Below are 22266 nucleotides of genomic sequence, written 5' to 3'. Positions count from 1 at the left end.
GTCCCTTGGGCACCTAGGTTGCTTCCAAGTCTTGGCTATTGTGAATAATGCTGCAATGAACATAGGAGTGCGTGTATCTTTATGCATTCGTGTTTTCATGGTTTTTGGGTAAATACTCAGTAGTGGAATAGCTGGATTGTATGGTAGTTACATTCTTAATTTTTGGAAGAGTCTCCATACTGTTTTCCATAGTTGCTGCACCAGTTTGCACTCCCACTAGCAGTGATCCCTTTTCTTCACACACTCTCCAACACTTTTTATTTCTTACCTTGTTAATTACAGCCATTCTGACAGGTATAAGGAGATATCTCATTGTAGTTTTGATTTACATTTCCCTAATAATCAGTGATGTTGAACATCTTTTCATGTGCCTGTTGGCCATCTGTATATCTTCTTTGGAAAAATGTCTCTTCAGGTCTTTTGCCCTTTTTTAAATTGGGTTGTTAGTTTTTTCGTTGTTGAGATGTATGAGTTCTGTATATATTTTGGATATTAACCCCTTATTAGATATATGGTTTGAAGATATCTTCTCCTAATTGTTAAGTTGTCTTTTCATTTTGTTAATGGTTTCCTTTGCTGTGCAGAAGCTTTTTAGTTTGATGTAGTCCCATTTGTTTATTTCTTCTGTTGTTTCCCTTGCCTGGTCAGACGTGGTACTTGAAAATATGCTGCAAAGACCAGTGTCGAAGAGCGTACTGCCTATGTCTTCTTCTAGAAGTTTCATGGTTTCAGGTCTTACATTTAAGTCTTTAATCCATTTTGAGTTAATTTTTGTGTCTCGTGTAAGATAATGGTCTACTTTCATTCTTTTGCATGTGGCTGTCCAGTTTTCCCAGCACCATTTGTTGAAGAGACTTTCCTTTCTCGATTGTATGTTCTTGGCTCCCTTGTCAAATCGGTTGTCCATAGATGTGTGGGTTTATTTCTGGGCTCTCGATTCTGTTCCATTGATCTGTGTGTCTCTTTTTGTGCCAGTACCATGCTGTTTTGATTACTGTAGCTTTGTAGCATATTTTGAAGTCAGAGAGTATGATACCTCCAGCTTCGTTCTTTTTTCTCAGGATTCCTTTGGCTATTCAGGGACTTTTGTTGTTCCATATAAATTTTAGGATTCTTTGTTCTATTTCTGTGAAAAATGTTGTTGGAACTTTGATAGGGATTGCATTGAATCTGTAGATTGCTTTAACATTTTAACTATGTTAATTCTTCCAATCCATGAGCATGGAATATTTTTCCATCTTTTTCAGTTTCTTTCAACAGTGTTTTATAGTTTTCAGTGTACGTGTCTTTCACCTCTTTGGTTAAATTTATTCCTAGGTATTCTATTTTTTTGTTGCAATTGTAAATGGGATTGTATTCTTAATTTCTCTTTCTGCTACTTTGTTGTTAGTGTATAGAAATGCAACTGATTTTTGTATGTTGATTTTGTATCCTGCAACTTTACCATATTCATTTATTATTTCTAAAAGTGTTTTGGGTTTTCTATATGTAAAATCATATCATCTGCAAGTAGTGACAGTTTCACTTCTTCCTTTGCAATTTGGATCTCTTCTCTTTCTTTTTCTTGCCTGATTGCTCTGGCTGGAACTTCCACTACTATGTTAAATAAGAGTGGCTAAAGTGCGCATCCTTGTCTGCTTTATGTTCTTAGAGGGATAGCTTTCAGTTTTTCTCCGTTGAGTATGATATTAGCTATGAGTTTGTCATATTGGCCTTTATTATGTTGAGGTTCTTTCCTTCTCTACCCATTTTATTCAGAGATTTTATCATAAATGGATGCTGTATCTTGTCAAATGCTTTCTCTGCATCTATTGAGATGATCATGTGATTTTTATTCTTCATTTTGCTAATGTGATGTATCACGTTGATTGATTTGTGGATGCTGAACCATCCCTGCATCCCTGGAATAAATCCCACTTGATCATGGTGTATGATCTTTTTAATGTAATGTTGTATTCTATTTGCTAATATTTTGTTGAGGTTTTTTGCTTCCATGTTCATCAGTGGTATTGGCCTGTAATTTTGTTTTTTTGTGTTGTCCTTCTCTGGTTTTGGTATCAAGGTAATGTTGGCTTCATAGAATGAGTTAGGAAGCTTCCCTTCCTCTTCTGTATATGGTATCGTTTCTGTTATTACTGTTTCTATACTCTACGTCCCAGCCCTCTACTAAAGTAGAATGCTTTGTTCTAGTACCAGAAGCCCCCTACTCACTCAGTCATATACAGCCGGGCAAGTTACTTAAAAAAGAAAATCACTGAGCTTGATTGAGCACTCACCAGCAAAAGTGTGTATGTGTATAGCGAGAAAGGGAAATGTGGTAACCAAATGTGGTGAAATATTAAATCTAGTGTACAGGTGCTCATTATATTACTTTTCCATCTTTTCTGTAAGTTTGAAAATTTCCAAAATAGAAAGTTGGCATAAAAAGTCACTGAACCTGCAATTTGTCTTTGGTTAAGAAAAGAGCAGGGAGCAGGGCCTATTGCTTTAGGGTTTTTGAGAAAAAGTGTGTGGGAGAAGCTTAATCTGCACTGTACAGGTTTACTGTGATATTGTTAATTGTAATTTCTGTTTATTTTCACTGTGACAAATGACCTCCAACCACAGTTATTGAATTTAAAAAGAATTTCCTCGAATAGACTTTTACTGGCATTTTGAGGAATACTTAGAGCCACTTGATGGCTTTTGAAAACTGGCCCACACGTCTCTCTGTGGCTGACTCAGTTTTTCAGTGAAAACCTCCCATGAGCAGATATGGCAGTTGAGGCCATTTTCTTGGTCATGAAACTACCTTCTTTGATAAGTTGCCGTCTCCTGGACATGAGCATCTCTGTGTTACCACCAGGTGTTATGGAAGATAGATGTGCCTTTTGTAAATATTCTCCCATTACCAAGGAGAATTTATGCCAGTAGTATAAAGATGGCTTAATATTAGGAAATAGAACAAATCCCGTCAGTAGCTAAAATGAGGAAAATCAGCTTATCCTATCAGTAAATGCTGAAAGACTTGATAAAACCCAACACAGGTTCTTGGAAGAAGTTAATGTGGCAAAATGTATGAATCAACCTTTGCTTGCATTGAATTTTTAAAATCTTTAATGACTATTTATTGCTTCATAACGTGTTGCAAGCTCAAATTGAGGTGTGACACGTCTTAATTTAGTTGTGAATGTGTGTATCTTGGCCACAAATCTTGTATATTGTCTTGCATTTGGGAATTTCTGCCAATGCTGTGTTACAGTTTTTTCCTTTGTCATCCCTGTTTAAGAATTGAGGATGAGGTGAGACCATAAAGTCAAGAAACAAACAACACAATTATATAACAATATGAAAATGTAATGGCACTAATTTTCATAAAACATTCCAAGTGAGTATTTTCAACATAGTCCCTGTGGGAGGCAATGCATGTACTTATTCCTTAGAATGTTCTGGGAATTCTTTTGGAGTTGTGCTCTATGCCAGTTTACTCGTTGATCAGGAAAACTCATCTCAATACGTACTTACAGGAGGCCGTTCTTTGGTTTGCTGCCTGCACTCCTTCCATCTCCCTCTCTCCCACGGAGCAGCATCCTGTGGAGTGCTTTCTGCTCCATCTCGACCTCACTTCTGGATAGCCCTTCCTAGGACTTTCTTTCCTGAAAAGTTCAGGTAAATAGGCTGAGAACTTGGAACTGGAGAAGGAAAGAAGGCAAGAGTGAATATAACAGGCTGATTTCACCTAGTCAGCCCTTTTGTTCTCCCTGCCTCATCCTCCCCCTCCCCCCACCCCCCAAAAAAGTTTGGAACTGTAGAAAGAGAATTTTGAACTCAAACTGACGCTGGAGTGTCATCAGGAAGCTTCCAACTATTTAGACTTAGGAATATTTTTTGAAATCCCAGTGTAAAGCTTGTAGCTTGAATAATCCTCATCTAGTGGCAAAATTTAGTTCACCTCCTAAGCCCGTAAATTCTCCATTTGTTATATTTAACGTAGGGAACAAAGTAGAAGGAGAGTAGAAGGAAGGAAAAAAGGAAAAGAAGTCAGCGCAATTAAAAAGACAGAATGTTGGGGCTGGCCTGGTGGCGCAAGTGGTTAGGTGCGCGTGCTCCGCTGTGGTGGCATGGGGTTTGCCGGTTCGGATTCCGGCAGCACACCGACACACCGCTTGTCGAGGCATGCTGTGGCAGCATCCCATATAAAGTGGAGGAAGATGGGCACGGATGTTAGCCCAGGGCCAGTCTGCCTCGGCCAAAAAAAAAAAAAAAAAGACAATGTTGAGGAACAGCCTCTTCCCCCTGCCCAGAGGGCGTTTATGGCCCGTGATGAGAGCAGGGCAGGTATCCTCACTCATCCTGCAGGGACTGGGGATGCCCGGGTTCATATTCCTCACAGATCTGACAGTTGCCCATTTGGCTTCTCCCATCTGGAGGGCCCAAAAGGAATCTCTACGTCTCTGGTGAAGATATATTTATTGTTGGCTTATTATAGAGGGTTTCTCTTATACTGTGCTTAGGAAATCCATCTTTTTGGTATATGTATTATATTTTTAAGCGCTTAAGATTTTCATTTAAGATTCTAGCCTGTGGAAACAGAAGTCGTAGCAGCAGATGTAGTAATATTAATGTTAATAATAATGATAAAATGTAAGCTCTGTAAGGGCAAAGACCTTGTCTTTTTACCCCTCTGTCCCTAGCACTGGAATGGTGCCCAGCACATAGTGAGTGTTTGGTTATAGCTGTTGAAGAGGTGGATGGATAAGTGAGTAATAAATAGTGAATAGTGACCAGCATTTATGAAATGTTAATTTTGTAGGTACTATGTTAAGTACTTTAAATAGGTTATTTCATTATCTCCCAACAATACAATGAAGTATTTTCTGCACTATTTTGTCAAATCTAACTTGTCATTGATTATAAGGCACATTGCTATCTATAATTGAAAAAAACTGAGAAAAATTGAACAACACAGTGTTTTCTTATCACTTAGAATTTTTATATGTCATAGGAACTATTTTAGACTTAGATATAGTTTTTTTGTCATATCATTAATGTGTGTACCTAAAAAGGAAAATAAATTTGTTCAAGTAATCCTAAAACAATTTCACATTCTGACTCTGACTCTTGTGCATCACTTTCCAATTTTGAGTCATTGATTTTTGTGTTTTTCCACACAATATGGACTTCTGTGCTATTAGGAGTGTTGGTAATGCTCTTGATTAAAGTGTGTTACTCTACTCTTTCTAGGATCTTCTTCCATGCTGCTGATACCCATTCTTCATGTCTTGATGCTGGTGCTTTGCTATATGACTAACCTCAGAGTTTTATTTTTTCTTGATTGAAACATGTCACTGCTAGTTAGGCAACTTTTACTCAAAGTCAGCCAAATATAAGCAAATGTTAATAATGGTTTTCTCCAGTGGTGGTTGGATTACAGGTGGTTCTTTGTAATTGTCTCTGTTTTCCAAAATTTTTGCACACACACACAATTAAAACTTGCCCTTGCTTCAACCGTGGATCATGATCTCCCTTTATCTTGTCTACTGCAGCCTCCTCCTTTGGGGAGGTTGGAAGTAGAATTTATCACTCTCCCTGGGGGTCATGCTGCCTTGGATGTAGAAAGTCCCACCAATCTGCCCCTGGTGGGACCAGGTTCTCTGCTGACCTCCAGTGGCTGTAGGCTGTATGGCACTCAGCAGGAGACATTCATACATTATTTGCTGGTCAGTGCACACATTCAGACTCCGCTAGTATTTTTAGGAAAGTAATTTATAATTGTCCTGGAATTAGGTAGCACATTGTCCCAAATACCAGAGTTACCCTTACCTGTCTGCCTTTCAGTGCAACTTGAACCTTCCACATTGGAAATTGAGAAGCTTTTATAAGAGCTATACATAAATGAGGCATTAAGAAAATAATTATAGACAACAATATTTTATTAAAAACATCAAACTTGCTAAGAGACTAGCTTTTAATTATTCTCACCACAAAAAGGAATGATAATTATTTGAAGTGATAGAGGTGCTAGCTAACGCTACAATGAGAGTCATTGCAATATATAAATGTATCATATCACCATGTTATACGTCTTAAACTTACACAATGTTATGTCAAATATATTTCAATAAAAAAAGTTTAAAAAGAAAAGAAAATATACAGTGAAGAATTCATATGCATGAAACAGAACTTGGATGAGCAGTTTTAGCCTGAGTCCTCTTTAGGGTTTTATTTTGTTGTGTTTTTGTTTTATTTTGGGTTCTTTTGCCTTATTGGGGAGAGGGCATGGTTCGGGAATGGAAAAAGGTACATAGGCAGTAGTGGTCCTTATTCCGAAACCAGAAAAAGAGTAAGACCATCCTGTTGAAATCATTTGCCCCTTTGTACTGACTGCCATGGATAATCATAGCGGGGAGGGACGTTGTGAGACAGGAGCATGAGGCACTTGCCCCGTTTGGAGCCCTGCTGGGCATTAGTGAGGCAGGTAGGCAGAACTCGTCAAGGAAAAGTAAGTGACCATTGAAGCAAAAGTACATGCTAATTTTCCAATCAGGAAGCTGTTAACCTTCTGAAATTTATAATTCCTGTGACATCCATTTTAACATTTGATCCATCCAGTTAATAAAAAAAAAACCCATTTATTATACCCCTAAATTAATTCTTTGTTATATTGTCAAAATGTCACATTGTAATTATCTTAAAATCACTTTTGACCAAAGCTTGTAAAAAGTCACCTTTATGTCTGATATTATTGATTGATGTAATTTAAGGTTTTTGTCTCTTAGTAATTAAAAGCCACCTCATTATGCAGCATACCTGCTGCCATGATGTTGTTTGAGAATTAAGCAAGTCTCTCTTACCCTAAAAGTCTTCAAGTATTATTTAATCTTTGTCTATCCATAGCTAGAATTTTAAGGCAACCTAAAGGCTGTGATGTTTAAGTTTGTAAACAGACTCTTGTTATTTCTACCAGGCCTATTGCAGTAGCTTCCTCGCTAGTCTCCCTGGTTCTCCACCACGGCCGGGTGAATATTTCTAAAGCCCAGCTCTACTGCTCGGTGGTTGCTTATCACATAGTATAGGATAAAATTCAAACTCTTTTAACTTAGCGTTTAAGACTCTGTGGAGTCTATCTCTAGCCTGATTTATTTTACTTCTAGTTTATGCATATTTGCTATCAGCACACTGTTTTCCCATTATGCCCACTAATTCACCAAGTTAAGAAAGTTAAAAGCTAAATTATATTGTCTCTAGCAGTGCCTCTTGCTGTCTGTTTTCATGCCGATCCTTAGGCCACAAATTGAAAATAGATTTTTCCTATTAGACTAGTTCCTTTCTTTTTGGGTCCATCTCATATCCTTTCTGCCAATCCTTTGAGGATTGAAAAAAGTTCCTTGGCTTCCAGCTGGCAAATTAGGCACCAGCTAGGCTAGTGTAGCCTTATTAACATTGAATGTGTGCCTCCATTGGACCTAGTAGGAATATTTTCCCTTCACAGGGCTTGATATTATTGAATTAAAAAATTATTTTAATTATTATTTTGCTGAATAGGATGGGCAAAATGTTTTCTGGTAGTTTTAATTTGTAACTTCTTGATTACAACACAGCATGTTTTCACATGTTTATTGGCCATCTGTGTTTCTTTCATAAATTGACTGATATCTTTAGCCCATTTATCTTTTTGGTGGTCGTTTGGTTATTGTTCTTTATTTATTCTGAATATTAATAATTTGTCTCTAATATATGTCACAAATATCTTTCTTTCAGTTTGTCTTAAAAATTCTTGGTGTTTTCAACATCTAGATGCTTCCTTGCCTATGCAGCTTCAAAATCTGGCAAATGGGGGCCGGCCCCGTGGCTTAGTGGTTAAGTGAGCGCGCTCCACTGCTGGCGACCCGGGTTCGGATCCCGGGTTCGCACCGACGCGCTGCTTCTCCGGCCATGCTGAGGCCGCGTCCCACATACAGCAGCTAGAGGGATGTGCAGCTATGACACACAACTATCTACTGGGGCTTTGGGGGGAAAAAATAAATAAATAAAATCTTTAAAAAAAAAAAAAAAATCTGGCAAATGTCTTGGTTGTGTGTTTCATGCTGGTGCAGGCCCTTTCCACAAATAGGCGTTGTCACCTAAGCACCACAAGGGCAGAGGAGATTTCACTCTGTCTTTCTGGCCCAGCCCACAGCTTCCTTTGCCACCCCTGTACTCAGTAGGTGTCCTCTGGGGAAAACTTGCTGTGTGTTTCAGGGTCCTTTCAGTCCACTGTTCCAGCCCAGGTGACTATGAAAAGCTTCACTGAGTTCTCTTTCTTTCTGCCTGTGCAGGTGTAATCCTTAGCCCTAAATCTGCACGAATTGCAGATTTAATTTCTAAGAGGAATTACATAGGAAACTTGTAGGAAAGAAAATGGCCAGTGAGTGATCTTTGCTGACTTAAGAATGATCCTTTCCTTTCTGGAATTTCAATTCATTTAGTCTTCATTGGTTTCATGGTCTCTGGTATCTTTAAAAATGTGATTTTTTAAAAAAATCCAGTTTTTCCTAGTTGTCACAGCAGGAGCAATAGATTTCTGCTACCTACTACATCCTACTTGGAAGTGGGAATCCTTTTGTAGATTCCCTTTGGGTTTTCTGTGAACTCAATAAGATCATCTGCAAATAATGACATTTTTATTTCTTCTTTTCCAGTGTTTATATACTCTATTTCTTTTTCTTATCTTTTTTTTTTTGAGGAAGATCAGCTCTGAGCTAACGTCCATGCTAATCCTCCTCTTTTTTTTGCTGAGGAAGACCAGCTCTGAGCTAACATCTGTTGCCAATCCTCCTCCTTTTTTTTTCCCCAAAGCCCCAGTAGATAGTTGTATGTCATAGTTGCACATCCTTCTAGTTGCTGTATGTGGGACACGGCCTCAGCATGGCCGGAGAAGCGGTGCGTCGGTGCGAGCCTGGGATCTGAACCCTGGCTGCCAGTAGCGGAGCGCGTGCACTTAACCGCTAAGCCACGAGGTCAGCCCTCTTTTTCTTATCTTATTACACTAAGAACTCCATCCAGTACAGTGTTAACAGAAGTAATCATAGGCGTCTTTCCTTCTTTCTTTCTTGATCTCAGCAGGACAGCTTTTCCTATTTTACTATCAAGTTGTTTGGTATTTGTTTATTTAGATATCCTTTATCAGATTAAGGAAGTTCTCTTCTTTCCTAGTTTGCCAAAAATATTTAAGTGTGAGTGAGTGTTGAATTTTATCATATGTTTTTCTGCTTCTTCTGAGAGGTAGTAGAATTTATTTCTCTTATTCTGTTAATATCATGAATTACATTGATTTTCAGACATTAAACTGAAGTGCTAGACTGAATCCAGCTTCATTGTGATGTATCATCCTTTCTACGTAGTGCTAAATTCTGGTTAACATTTTCTTTTCAAGTTTTGCATCTATGTTCTTGAGTGAGGCTAACATATACTTTTCTTTTCTCATCATTTCCTTGTCAGATTTGGCAGAAAGATTATGTTGACCTCATAAAATTAGTTGGGAAATGTTACCTCTTTTTGTATTCTCTGGAATGGTTGTGTAAGCAGCATTACTCACTCTTTAAATGTTTTGTAGAACTTGCTGGGGAAGCTTTCTAGGAATGGAGTTTTCTTTGTGGGAGGGCTTTGGATTACAGATTCAATTTCCTTAATAATTTTAGGACCGCTTATATTTTCTATTCCAGCGTCAGTTTGGTAAGTTGTGCTTTTCATGGGAATTTTTCCATTTTATCTAAATCTCCAAATTTATTATCATTAAGCTCTTGATGATATTCTCTTTTTATCTGAGTTAAAGACTCATGCTAGGTTTCTGAAATTAATTGTGTTTTCTCTCTCTGTTTTTTTCTTGAATTAGTTTCTCCAAGGGTATTAGCGTTTGCAAAGAGCCAGATTTTGGCTTTTTTGATCTTCTCTATTATATATTTGTTTTCCACTTCATTGATTTCTGCTTTTATCTTTCTCGTTCACTTCTTTCTTCTTTGTTTTTAATTTGTTCTTTTTGTAATTTTATAGGATTAGTGCTGAGCTCTTTGTTTTTCAGCTTCCCCTGCCCCCCAACATATCCATTTTAATGTAAATTTCATTCTAAGTATCACTTTGCCTGCAAGCTATAAGTTTTGATATGTATTTTCATTATCATTCAGTTCAAAATATTTTCCAGTTTCCCTTGTGATTTCATCTTTGATCTATGGGTATAGAGAAGTTTCTTTATTTTCTCTGAGTTGAGTCATTTGCAAGTTGTTGAGACTTTTTTTGTGATTCATCATAAGTTTGTTTTTTATATGGTATATATACCTTCAAAGAATGTGTATACTGCAGCTTTGGGGTAGTATATCCTTTATGTGTCAATTCAGTCAAGTTTCTTAGTTGTTGTTCAAGTTTTCTATATTTTATTGATTTTGTGTTATCAGTTACCAGAAGTGTGTTAATAATCTCCCACCGTAATTGTAGATTTGTCTTTGTAGTTCTGTCGTTTTTTACTTTATATATTTTTAGGCTCTTATTTCATGCATACAAATTTAGAATTGTTATATCTGCCTGGGGAATTGAACTTTTTATTATTATGATCTCTAGTAATGCTTTTTGCCTTAATGTCTACTTATTTCTATTAATATAGCTATACAAGATTTCTTTTTATTAGTTTTTGCATGGCGTATTTTTCCCCATCTTTTTACTTTCAAGCTTTCTGCATCCTTGTGTGTAGCTGTGTGCTTTATAAGTGGTATATAGTGAGATTTTACTTTTGTACCTTTGTCAAAGATCACTCCTCCGTGTATATGTGGGTCTATTTCTAGACTCTGTTCTCTTCCATTGATCTGTTTGTCTATCTATATGCCAGTGTCACACTGTCTAGATTCCTGTAGGTTTACAGTAAGTGTTGAAGTCCACTAGTGTAAGTTCTCTAATTTTGTTTATTGGGTGTATTCGTCTGTAATTTTCTTTTCTTATAATGTCTTTGTCTGGTTTTGGTGTGAGGGTAATGCTGGCCTCATAAAATGAGCTGGGAAGTAATCCCTTCTCTTCAATTTTCGGGAAAAGTTTGTGTGCAAATGGTATTATTTCTTCCTTAAATATTTATTTGGTAGAACTGGCCAATAAAACTCTCCATGGAAAGCACTTAGAAAGATACATTTTTGAAAAAGAAAAACACATCATGAGTTTTTGCTGGTAGTTCCAATTCAAATTAAATATTACAGGGTTTTTACTTAATTTTCTCAATTTTATATTTGTATCTTTTTTTCTCTTATGCTGGAAATCTTGACTCTTAATGGTATTAGCATAACTACTCAGGTGCTTTATCTGTAAGATGGGTGTGTATTTATTTCAAAGTAGCAACGCCATTGTTAAAATTTTTTAAATCTAATTTTGTTTTACTGTTAAACATTTCCATGGTTCTAAAGTCAAAACTATAAAACCAAGTTTAAATTTCATCTGTGACCTCTCCTTGCATTTTCTCCCATTGGTGGTGTTTTTTAGAGGGAGGAGGGGGCAAAGATATATATGCTTGCTTACACACACACACACACACACACACACACAATATATGTATGTAGGTATATATACATATATATTCATACTTCTTTCCCAAGTTTCTTCTCCATATTTTTTACACAAAATATCATACCTATACGTCCTCTTCTGCACCTGACTTTTTCACTTACAGTGTATCTTGGAGATTGCTCCTTAGCAGCATAGAAAGATCTTTTTGTTTTTTTTTTTTTCTGAGGAAGATCAGCCCTGAGCTAACATCCATGCTAATCCTCCTCTTTTTGCTGAGGAAGACCGGCTCTGAGCTAACATCTATTGCCAATCCTCCTCCTTTTTTTTCCCCCCAAAGCCCCAGTAGATAGTTGTATGTCATAGTTGCACATCCTTCTAGTTGCTGTATGTGGGATGTGGCCTCAGCATGGCCGGAGAAGCGGTGGTCGGTGCACGCCCAGGATCTGAACCCGGGCCCCCAGCAGCGGAGCGTGCGCAGTCAACCGTTAAGCCACCTGGCCGGCCCAGAAAGATCTTTTTAATTCCTTTATATAACAGCGTAGTACTTCATTGTATGGGTGTACCATATTATTTAACCATGTATGGGTGTACCATATTATTTAACCAGTCTAATGATGGATATTTGGGAGAAATAGTAACTTTTTCAAAAGATATTTTCCATATTCCAGACCACAACATTGTAGCATTGGCCAGTAGAACTATTTAACCTAATTTTAATCATTTTTATTGAAAACTTTTTCATTTATACATTACTGCAAAAATTCATTTTATAATATGCTAGGTTTCAGTGTGTAGTGTGCTAGAGACTGAATGTATTTTTGAATTAGGAAGGTAAAGTTCCTTACTTTTTATTATTTCTCTGAGCTGATCATCTTCTAAGCCTTTGTGGCTTTTGCCTTTTAATAAGTGCCTCTGTTTATCTTTTTTGTGTGAGTGAGAAAGATCAGCCCTGAGCTAACATCCATGCCAATCCTCCTCTTTTCGCTGAGGAAGACTGGCCCTGGGCTAACATCCGTACCCATCTTCCTCCACTTTATGCGGGACACCCCCTCAGCATGGCCTGACAAGCGGTGCGTGGGTGCGCGCCCAGGATCCAAACCGGGCCGCCAACAGCGGAACCCGCGCACGTAACCGCTACGCCATGGGGCCGGCCCCTCTGTTTATCTTAAAAGACTTCTACTTGCTTGTGAAACCTCTCAGACCCCTCAATTTGTAGTACCAATTTAATCTCATTAATTCCTTGCTCATGTAATAGAACCCACCATTTTTATAACACCTCAAAAACTTGTTCTCTCATTATAATCTATCAGGCTGCAAAAGGGCTTATGGCTAATATGTCTCCTAGTCTTCTGCTTCAAGAAGTACTAACTCCTAAACCAAACAGATTAGTGTCTATATTAAATATGTGTATATTAAGATATCTTAATATTATTTCAGATTTTTGTGATTTGGTAAATAAAATATTCTCCTTGATCTCATATATGACCAGTAGTTCCTTTTGTTTACTCATATTGGTCTTCTGTTTAAAGAATTTTAGTACTTAAGAGTGATATCCCCCTTTATAAATCCTCCTTGGAGTTTACCAAAGTGTTATGTGATCTTAATTACATAGCCTTTTCTCCAAACCCCGCTCTGAGAACCCCTATTCCATCCTTAACTTCTACTACACCATTTTAGTATTCTTTGATTGCCTATCCAAGAGAGAACAGGATGCAACCTTGACTTATCAAAATATTATAAGTACTTTTACCTCTTTCTGGGCAGTGTTAAGACCTTAGAACACTTGGAATCATTAGCCTCCTGCTTACTTCTTCTCCCCTGCTGTTGTTGTCATCATGTATTTTAATTTGTGTTAGACCCTGCAAGGCATAACTATTGTTGTTGCTTTGTATAGTCAACGTTCATTTAGATTTTTTTGTGTGTGTGAGGAAGATCAGCCCTGAGCTAACATCCATGCCGATCTTCCTCCACTTTATGTGGGACGTTGCCATAACATGGCCTGACAAGCGGTGCCTTGGTGCGCGCCCGGGATCCGAACCCAGGCCACCAGCAGTGGAGCGTAAGCACTTAACCGCTACGCCACAGGGCCAGCCCTCATTTAGATTTTTTTAAACAGCTTTACTGAGGTATAACTGACATAAAACAAACTGTACATGTTTAAAATGTACAAATTGATAAGTTTTGACCTATGAATACACCCATGCAACTGTCAGCACACATAGATGTAAATACCCTCCAGTACAGTTGTTTCTACCATCGAATTTCCTAGAAAATTTAGGTGGTCAACAGAGCCTATTGTAGTTCTGTTTTGTTTTGTAACTGCTAGAAATGGAGGCAGGGTAGGAGAATTTTCAGAGTTTTTTGTGCCATCCTTTTAGAATTCTGCCCTCATTTTATTTATTTATTTTTTTTCCCCCTAAAGCCCTAGTAGATAGTTGTATGTCATAGCTGCACATCCTTCTAGTTGCTGTATGTGGGACACGGCCTCAGCATGGCCGGAGAAGCGGTGAGTCGGTGCGCGCCCAGGATCCGAACCTGGGCCACCAGTAGCGGAGCGCGCGCACTTAACTGCTAAGCCACGGGGTCGGCCCACTGCCCTCATTTTAGAACTCAGTTAAGAAAAAAAATTTTCACCTGTTTTAGGCCACTTCAATGCTCTCTCAGGTCCCTTTCATTCTGAAATTTCAGTGCATCTTTTATCAATCTCATACACCTGACTAGCATGACATTTGAGCTTTTCCAGTGTCTAGAAAACATTGATTTCTCCTATGTGCCACCTCTTAGAAATAACAGCAGAAAAATTTAAAGGCTCTTCCGTTCTAATTGAGTCTATGTCTTAGTAATGGTGATTCCTAAAAATGAGATCAGCATACATTTTGATTTAGGTTCTTATTTTGAGACTATAAACACTAATTTTAATGATTTGTGTGTGTGTGTGTGTGTGTGTGTGTGTGTGTATGTGTCTCCACTGCCTGAGAATATACCCATAGGTCATAATAAAGGGGTTTTTTTAGTGTATACTGCTGAGTTTTGGGTTTTATTGTATTAGCTTACACAAAATTTGCATATTTGGGATTATATATTATTCTTCTAGCAAAGAACCTAATATTAGTTTTTAGCCTTTGAGAGTAGTTTTAATTTAAATTTAATTTTCTTTTATTAAATGCTGTAAGACAACCTTACAGTATAAAGTGACTTGAATGACTGTTTTCAAAATTGGAATTTTGTGCATTCTAATTCTATTCTGGAATATATCTATAATAATATTTACTAACACTTATTGAGAGTTTACTGTGTCCTGCCATTTGTATTATCTCATTTAGTCCTTAAAACAACCCTATGTGGTAGAAATTATTATCCTTGCATAACAGATGAGAAACTAAGGCATAGAGAGTTGATGGAACTTACAAATTCACACCACCAGTAAATAACAAATTTGGGATTTAAATCAGGCAATATATTTAAGAGGCAGAGTCTGGCCTCTTAACCAATATAAACTTGTCACGATTAATTTTTTTTCTCTAACACTGAAAAAGAATTATATGAACCAGATGTTCACACTAAATAATTGTAAGATTTTTGACTGTTGGGCTAATGGGCTCACCCAGACCAAGTACGAGGGTGAAGTTAATTTCTTTTTCATTCTTTTAGCTGATATAGCCCAGAGATATAGGATAAGCAAATACCCGACCCTCAAACTGTTCCGTAATGGGATGATGATGAAGAGAGAGTACAGGGGTCAGCGATCAGTGAAGGCCCTCGCAGATTACATCAGGCAACAGAAAAGTGACCCCGTTCAGGAGCTTCATGACTTAGCAGAAGTCACCACTCTTGATGTAAGTTGTTAACTTTTGCTAGATCAAATGAACATTGCCTGTTTAATTAATGTAAATAAATTCTTATGCAATCAAAGAATCTGGACATTTTCTTATAGTTCATTGCAATGGATTTGACATATGCATGCTTAGCCAGTTGAATTTTTCTTGAATTCTCAAAGGAAATGCTAATGTTTTACTGAACCTTTGGATAAAATACATAGCATACAGTAAAGTTGTACTAATTTGGCTTAATTGAGGGCAAAGGGTAGCCTAAATTATGAAGAAATAGAAGTTAACATCAGGCATTCACAACTAAAGTTGCCATATTTTCCTTGGTGGAGACCCTCAGGTATTTGCTCTAATTACTCCTATGTGAGCTCTTTGTATAGGTTTTAGTGTCCTCTAAAATAGTCCCCCTTAATAATAAGCTTAGCAAATGCTTTTCTTTGTACACGAAGTAGTGTTTAAAAAAACAAAACAATTGAGTTTGGGCTTTAGATTGTCATTGTCAGGTTTGAGATTTGATATTTACTTACAAGCTAGTAAGTTAGCCAGTTACTGTTTCATGGATGCTGTCAGAAGGCACAAAGCTCCTGGGTCAGAGACAAAGGACTTTTATTGCTCATGTCACAGCAAACAGCATGAGCATGTTTGCATTTGTTTCCTTGCCCTCCAAGTCCTATAGAGGTGAACAGAGGGCCCAGATGGATGCCTGCACATACACTCAGTTGTGTTACAGGAGAAGAACTCCAGGCTTGGGGAACTCTGGTTCCAGAGCCAGCAGTAAGCCTGCTGTTTGTCCTGGAGGGAGGCATTACCCCAGTCCTCCGTATTGCTTGCTGTAAGCACAACCCTGAGAAATGGCCTGGGTAAGGAGCCGGCAGGGTCTTGCATTCGAGTATACCTAGGTGTGTAGGAGTGTGAGGGAGCCATGGAGGAGTCTCTACCTACAGTCACACGTGATGAATTGATGTACTATTTTAACACCTTTTAGATTTAGTCACCTTAGTTAGGAAAAGACTGTCACTGATTAAATAGTTATCTATTTCTGGAAATTTTAAAATAAAATGCTAGAAGGAAATGTTCAGAATTACATTAGATTGTAGTTGAGATTGTTTTCAACCCAATGTAATCTTTAATAGTTTTGGACTAGATGTTAAAAGCCAAATATGCATTTATAGATAGTCATACTTCATTTGGAGATAACTGAACAACAGCTGGGTAAATGAAATAACATGTTTATAGAACTCGATGTGTTTGTAAAACAATTACATACCTTATCTTGCAGCGCAGCAAAAGAAATATCATTGGATATTTTGAGCAAAAGGATTCAGAAAACTATAGAGTTTTTGAAAGAGTAGCAAATATTTTGCATGATGATTGTGCCTTCCTTTCTGCATTTGGGTAAGTATCTTAATTGCGAGTGTGTAAGTGGGACAGCTTGGCTGCCATGTTCAATTCTTGTTGTGTCATTTTCTGAGGATGGCCTTTCCAGAAATTGTCTCAGTCCTTTTTATGTGCTGAGGAAGAGTCACCCCAAGCTAACATCTGTTGCCAATCTTCCTCTTCTTTGCTGAGGAAGATTCACCCTGAGCTAACATCTGTGGCCAGTCTTCCTCAATTTTGTATGTAGGCGGCTGCCACAGTGTGGCCACTGACGAGTGGTGTAGGTCCGCTCGCGGCATCTGCACCCGGGCCACTGAAGCAGAGGGTGCTGAACTTAACTACTAGGCCCCTACCTACTAGGCTGGCCCTTGTCTCAGTCTTCTTAGAGTCACCAACTAGATATCTCTGAACTTGCAAGAGATAAAAAGTCTGCTTATTTTTCTTTCTATATTCTATTTCAGAATATGGTTAAGAGGAAAAGAATGAATAAGCTAACAACTAACTCGCATGCTTTTCTTCAGCTCATTTACTGACACTATCCTGTGTCGTGCAGAATGCTGACCTGTGGGGTTTCCACACTGAAACAACACATCGTCTTGCTCGTTAAGAAGCGTGAGCTTCCTCATCTTTGTTCCTCTCAGGCTCTCCACCCCCTTTTCTTCTCTCTCCCCTGTCTCAGAGGAGCAACGCTCCTTTCCAAGGCTAAGCTCTTGACTTGTGTCCTTGTGACTGTCCCTTCAGAATCCTCCGGGGCTTCGAGCATCAGTTGTCCTTGTTTTCTTTCTCCTGCTTTCAGCCTGATCCTTTTCATGAACTATTTTCCTTTTACAAACACATGATTCTCTTTCCTGACCTTTCTCTTCTATCTCTTGAGCTAAATCTCATCTCTTTCTTTTCATTCCAAAATGTTTTTCAAAGACTAGTTTATGCTTGGCTACGTTGAATTTCTCAACTTTAACCAGTAAAAAAAAAAAACCTTAACCTCTCTGAAGCTGGCTTTCACCTCTGTTAGTCTAATGAAACTGCTCTCTGCACAGTCACAGAATGACTTCTTAATCACCAAATCCACTGGGCTTTTTGCAGTCTTAATCCTCTTTAGTTTCCCTGAAGGATGTGACCCTCAGCTACCCTGTCGTTTTTCTGCAGTGTCTATGCTTGCTGTATGTCAGATCCCCTTGGTTTGCTCCTTTCCTTTCTGACTTCTCTGACGTTATCTCCTACTTTTTTCTTTCTCTCTCAAAATGGAATCATTCTTATGGTTCTGTTCTTGACCCTTGCTTCTTATGGGAGGTTGTCTCCACCATCCTTTGACTTTATGCAATATCATTTCTCTCTTCTCCTTGGCCCATAACTGTTGGACTCAGCTGTAGTACCTATCTGGAATAGAGCCCCGATCTCTGGTGCAGTACGTCCTCTCCATTTTGTGACCTTTGTCCTTGTTTTAATGCTTCCGTAGATGTTGTGTGTGTGTTTTATTGTAAACATTATCAGTGTTATTTGAAGATCAACATACAGAGTCAATAATGAAGGGACTTCTCTCCCAGGCTTTTCGCATTACTGCCTTCTCACCACACAGGCTACTTTGCTGGTCCTCACACTGCAGGCCACTTCTGCAGGACGGTCCTTGCCCTCACTGTTCTCTGTATCTGAAGTGCTTCTCCCAGATATCATCTCATCAGAAAGATCTTTCTTGATAACTTTGTATAAATAGCAATATTATCATTCAACTTGTCATTCTTTATCCAGTTATTTTTCTTTACAGCACCTCTCAAGATAAATGTATCTAATTGTTTGTCTGTCTTTCCCCACCAAAATGGAAGCTCCATGAGAGCACAGGCATTGCTTGTTTTGTTCACTGCTGTATACCCAGTGCCAGGACCATACCTGGTATAAAGGAAGCACATGGTAAATAGTGAATGAATGGATGAATGAATGAATGAAGCATGTTCTTCCTTTCTGTTCCACTGTCGTCAGTCTAGGTTAGCATCCCTTGCTCCATCTCCTGTACTACTCTAGTCAGAAACTGGAGATAAATCAGTGTTCAATTAATCCAAATATAATTTAGAAAGAGAAAAAGTAACCCATTTGACTTAGAATTTGTTCTAGAATTCACTCACCAGATATTTACTGAACACCTGCTATGTGACAGCTACTGTACTAGCACAGAAAACAACAGTGAACAATAAAAAAAACCATGGCTTATTTATGAACTGTATTCTAATGATGTAGGTCATTTCAATTTGTCTATTTTTTAGAAGTTTTAGTTTTAAAAAGTAAAAAGTAGAGAATTTACGGTTGAGTCTGACTTAAAAGCAAATAATGTGTTTTTGTGATTGGTCATTGACCACATCAATGACCTTGATCCCCAGTTACTGGAAACAGTTTGGGGTCAAAACCAGCTTTTTAGTGCTAAAACTGCCAATCCAAACTTATAAAATACCGAGTCACAAAAACAGCTAACTAAAATTTTCCTTTAAAAAAATCTGCCTCGGATTAAATTTTTCCTTTGAATATATCCTCTTGTTGGTATTGCATAATTTTATAAGTAGGAAAGATGATGGACAAGTATATATTTCAAGTTGTTATAATTCATACATTGCAAAACAACTAACCGATTCTGCTTCATTCAGGTATATTACTATTATTTTTCTTAAAAAGTATTATTCATACTTCTCTCTTCCTATTAGGGCTGTTTCAAAACCAGAAAGATATAGCGGAGACAACATAATCTACAAACCACCAGGGGTAAGTTGTTATTTCTTAGTGTGTATAAATATAATTTAAATACATGTATAGTATAATCTATAGTTTTATACATGTTAGTATTCACAGAGTCATAGAATTTTCATATAGAAAGGAACCTCAAGGCATCGTCTTGGGCTAATGGCAAACCTTTCAAAGTAAAGATGGGGACACAGAGCCCTGAAGTCACAGAAGCATTTAGTGGCAGGATCCTCTGGTCCCCAGGCCTTATCCACCTCTCTGTTTTGTGTTCAGCCTGGGACCCAAATTCAGAAAAATGCTCCAGGGGTCTGTGATCATCACTCCTACCTGAATCAGACTAGCCAAGCTCCCAAATCTTCTGGGGTATAAATTAACCTACTACTTGTCAGATAGTAAGGAGTGCTAGGTTGATTTTAACCCTTGGCCGAGAAGTTGTGTGTGTCTAAACTTAGTAGCTGCTTAGGCCCAGACAATGGTAGCCACAGCTAAGAGGCACAAAAACACAGTATTTGTTATCCTGAATTGACCTAATGGTCTGTCATTACAGTTGTTCACACACACACAAATAGAAATCTATAGATAATTTTTCAATTCATAGTTTTCATTTTAATGTTGTTTGCAGTATTTTGACACACTGAAGTTTTTAATTTTTATGTAGTTATGTGAATGAATTTTTTGCTTAGAAAGCTCATTTCCTATTCTGAATTCAGATAGGTATTTGCCTGTATTTTCTGCAAGGGCATTTCTTTAATAGTAGCTAACATAGTGGGACGGTCTCTCGATTATCAGAATCCACTACAGTGTCTCGTGACGTAGTTTGGTTGTTAAAAGCATAGGCTCTGGAATGAGACTGAGTTTTAATGTCCAGTCTGCCACCTTCCTAGGTATCTAACTCTGGGAAAGTGTATTAGCTTCTCTGTGCATCAGTTTGTTCATTAGTAAAAACAGCCATGATAATAACAGCACCTGCTTTATGGAGATGTTCTGAGGGTTAAGTGAGTCAGCACACCTAAGTGCTTACAACAGTGCTTGGACACAGTTTACTCAGTTCCTGTTAGCTAGTATTTTTATCATCATTTTAGGCACTTCATAAATATTGATTTTGAGTGAATATGGAAACAGATACTGGAGGTAATTAATATTAGAGAGAGCCATGCCTTAGATTTATATAGTATCTTGTATTTTTCAAGACTTTTTCACTGGAAGTCCCTAAATTTTCTTCAAACATTTTCAGCTTTAAGGGATAGCTAAATTAGTTCACTTGGATAATTCTTTTTTTCACAATGCCTGCCTGTCATTTAAGATACTGATAATTAGTTAGTTGACACAAATCGAAGGAAAAGCAGAAGGCTTAGACATCACAGGTTGGATAATAAGGTCCCTGATAATCATGAAATTATTAGCTTGTTACCATCTACAACCCTCTTTCTTAGCACTTCCCTGGTTTTTGCTTCTTTTGTATCCTCTGTAGATTTTCTGGGCTCATAGATGGTTTTAAGAATGCATTTTTGCTAGCACAGGTTGGATTTGTTTTATTTTTTTTTCTGTTTTTGTAACAGCATTCTGCTCCAGATATGGTATACTTGGGATCTATGACCAATTTTGACGGGACTTACAATTGGATTCAAGATAAATGCGTTCCTCTTGTCCGGGAAATAACATTTGAAAATGGAGAGGTATGGGCACATTTCTAATGTGTGGTGTTATTTTTAATTCAGATTTCTGAGAGAGCAAGCTTCCTCCACCCATCTTACTACAGACTTATCACAGACTTGTTGTAAAAATCACAGTGAACATAACTACATCATAGCTATTTCCGTAATACGGGCCAGTGCTTCTCCACCTTTGCTGTCCCAGAACCTCTCTGTTGCATTTCCTGCAATTGCAATGGTTCACTACAGCCTTGAAAATGAGTTTGAAAACGCCTCTCTGGTGATTCTGATACCCACAAAGATTCCTGTGTAAGTGGATGTCCTTTAGAAGCAACACTCTGCAGATTTTAGTTACAATTAATTGTATACAGTGGATAATCCTATGCCATAGAGAGGTTTTTCTGATTCCTTTCTATCCTGAAAAAATGAAATTGTGTTCTCTTTTTCCATCGTAAATAAGAAAACAGTTACTAGTTATCATGTAACTGACTTCAGTGATCCCATGTGCTTAAAATACAGTGCAGACTTACAACTCCCACAAAAACTTAAGAGGTTGGAAAAGTACAAAGGGCTATGTCTGTGAGGTACCTCTTCTGTTCTTTACTATATTCAAAACGTATCTTTCATTACATTTCACTCCTTCATCTTTAAAACCCACAGTCTAAGAATGCAATTTAAAAAAAACATTTTAAGTACAATTAAACTTTTTATATGCATATACACTGCAAAGAATTATATGTGCGTAGCTCAGATTTTAAATATACAACTCAGGAAATTATCACAGAGTAAACACACCCATATAATCACTACCTAGTCAGAGGCTGGCAATTCTGTAAAGGGTCAGATAGTAAATATTCTAGGGTTTGCAGTTCATACCGTCTCTGCCGCAGCTACACAACTGTGCAGCGGTGGCACAAAAGCAGCCTTAGACAATACATACCTGAGTGTGGTTGCGTTCCGGGAAAGCTGGCTTGCTTTGCTTAGTTTTTCAAATGAACATTCCCGCTACTTTCCTCAGTTGTCTAGGCTTCAGGTATGTTCAGCTGAATTACTTACATTTTTATTGCATTAGCTCATTTAGTCCTCAGAGGCTCAAAGAGATTTTGTAACTTGTGGCGATTAATCACCTGCTGTGGCAGTTCTTGCAGGAATAGTTTCAAAGACAGAGTTTAAAGCTATAGACCTGG

General features: G+C 37.9%; 1 protein-coding gene across 1 annotated transcript in view; it reads left to right on the top strand.

Moving 5' to 3' along the window:
• ERP44 (endoplasmic reticulum protein 44) overlaps positions 1-22266 on the top strand; it is an 85306-nt gene that overhangs the window by 43462 nt on the left and 19578 nt on the right. The window contains exons 5-8 of the mRNA XM_058523655.1: positions 15151-15335; positions 16606-16721; positions 19391-19448; positions 20987-21103. Coding sequence (XP_058379638.1) covers positions 15151-15335; positions 16606-16721; positions 19391-19448; positions 20987-21103 — 476 coding nt within the window. The remainder of the gene's footprint in view (positions 1-15150; positions 15336-16605; positions 16722-19390; positions 19449-20986; positions 21104-22266) is intronic.

This window comes from Diceros bicornis, chromosome 28 (assembly GCF_020826845.1).
Source record: "Diceros bicornis minor isolate mBicDic1 chromosome 28, mDicBic1.mat.cur, whole genome shotgun sequence".
In the NCBI taxonomy this organism is placed as follows: domain Eukaryota; kingdom Metazoa; phylum Chordata; class Mammalia; order Perissodactyla; family Rhinocerotidae; genus Diceros; species Diceros bicornis.
The sequence above is the reverse complement of the archived record's forward strand: the minus strand, read 5'-3'. Positions and strand labels throughout refer to the sequence as shown.